We start from the raw sequence: 574 nt of genomic DNA, 5'->3' as shown, positions 1-574 counted from the left end.
ACTGGTTACGTACGCATGCCAGCTAATCGGCGTATAGGCTTTAACCGCCAGCCGAAAGAAGGGAAAGATTTCATACTGGTCAAACAAGCGCGCCAGCTGCGGCAAATGGTGAGTGTATGCGAAATGTTAGTTAACACAATTGTACATTTTGTGTAAAAACTTACAATTTATTTTAACAGTTGAATGAATGCTCACTAACTGAAGGCGAGTTGGATGCAAACCAAGAATTTGATTTGAATAAGCCTGAACATTCACCGACTCACACGCTATTGCTGCGTGCTCCTTATGAGCGGCAGGGTACTGGCTATAATTACCATTTCTCCAAAGAAAATGCAGCGTTATTGTCTGCAGCGCTCTCAAACGACTTTGAATTGTTCGGCCGTGTTTTAATCGAGCCAAAGGAAATTCATAAGCGCTTACGCGTTGCAAAACGCGATTTTGAGCAAACTGCACGTATGCCGGAAAATTGTTTGGATGCCGAAAAATTAGTTGCCAAAATCAAGAAGTTGAAAACGTTGCGTGAGGCGATAGTGGATGTAGTGACTAGTCGCTTTTAATATTCAATGCATTAATT

At 42.0% G+C, this 574-nt stretch overlaps 2 protein-coding genes across 5 annotated transcripts in view; one reads left to right on the top strand and one right to left on the bottom strand.

Annotated features, from left to right (window-relative positions):
• LOC118739103 overlaps positions 1–562 on the top strand; it is an 8831-nt gene extending 8269 nt beyond the window's left edge. Inside the window, exons 1-2 of one of the 2 annotated variants that reach the window (XM_036470240.1) lie at positions 1–108; positions 180–562. The exon at positions 1–108 is cut by the window's left edge and continues 352 nt beyond it. In XM_036470240.1, coding sequence (XP_036326133.1) covers positions 1–108; positions 180–557 — 486 coding nt within the window. In that variant the 3' untranslated portion in view covers positions 558–562. The remainder of the gene's footprint in view (positions 109–179) is intronic. The other variant, XR_004992981.1, reaches the window with a different exon arrangement.
• LOC118739100 (protein naked cuticle-like) overlaps positions 1–574 on the bottom strand; it is a 287508-nt gene that overhangs the window by 20882 nt on the left and 266052 nt on the right. The window lies entirely within an intron of this gene.

This window comes from Rhagoletis pomonella, unplaced genomic scaffold, assembly GCF_013731165.1.
Source record: "Rhagoletis pomonella isolate Grant_MI unplaced genomic scaffold, Rhpom_1.0 Rhpom_scaffold_00005, whole genome shotgun sequence".
Taxonomy (NCBI): domain Eukaryota; kingdom Metazoa; phylum Arthropoda; class Insecta; order Diptera; family Tephritidae; genus Rhagoletis; species Rhagoletis pomonella.
This window is presented reverse-complemented; position numbering and strand designations above follow the sequence as displayed.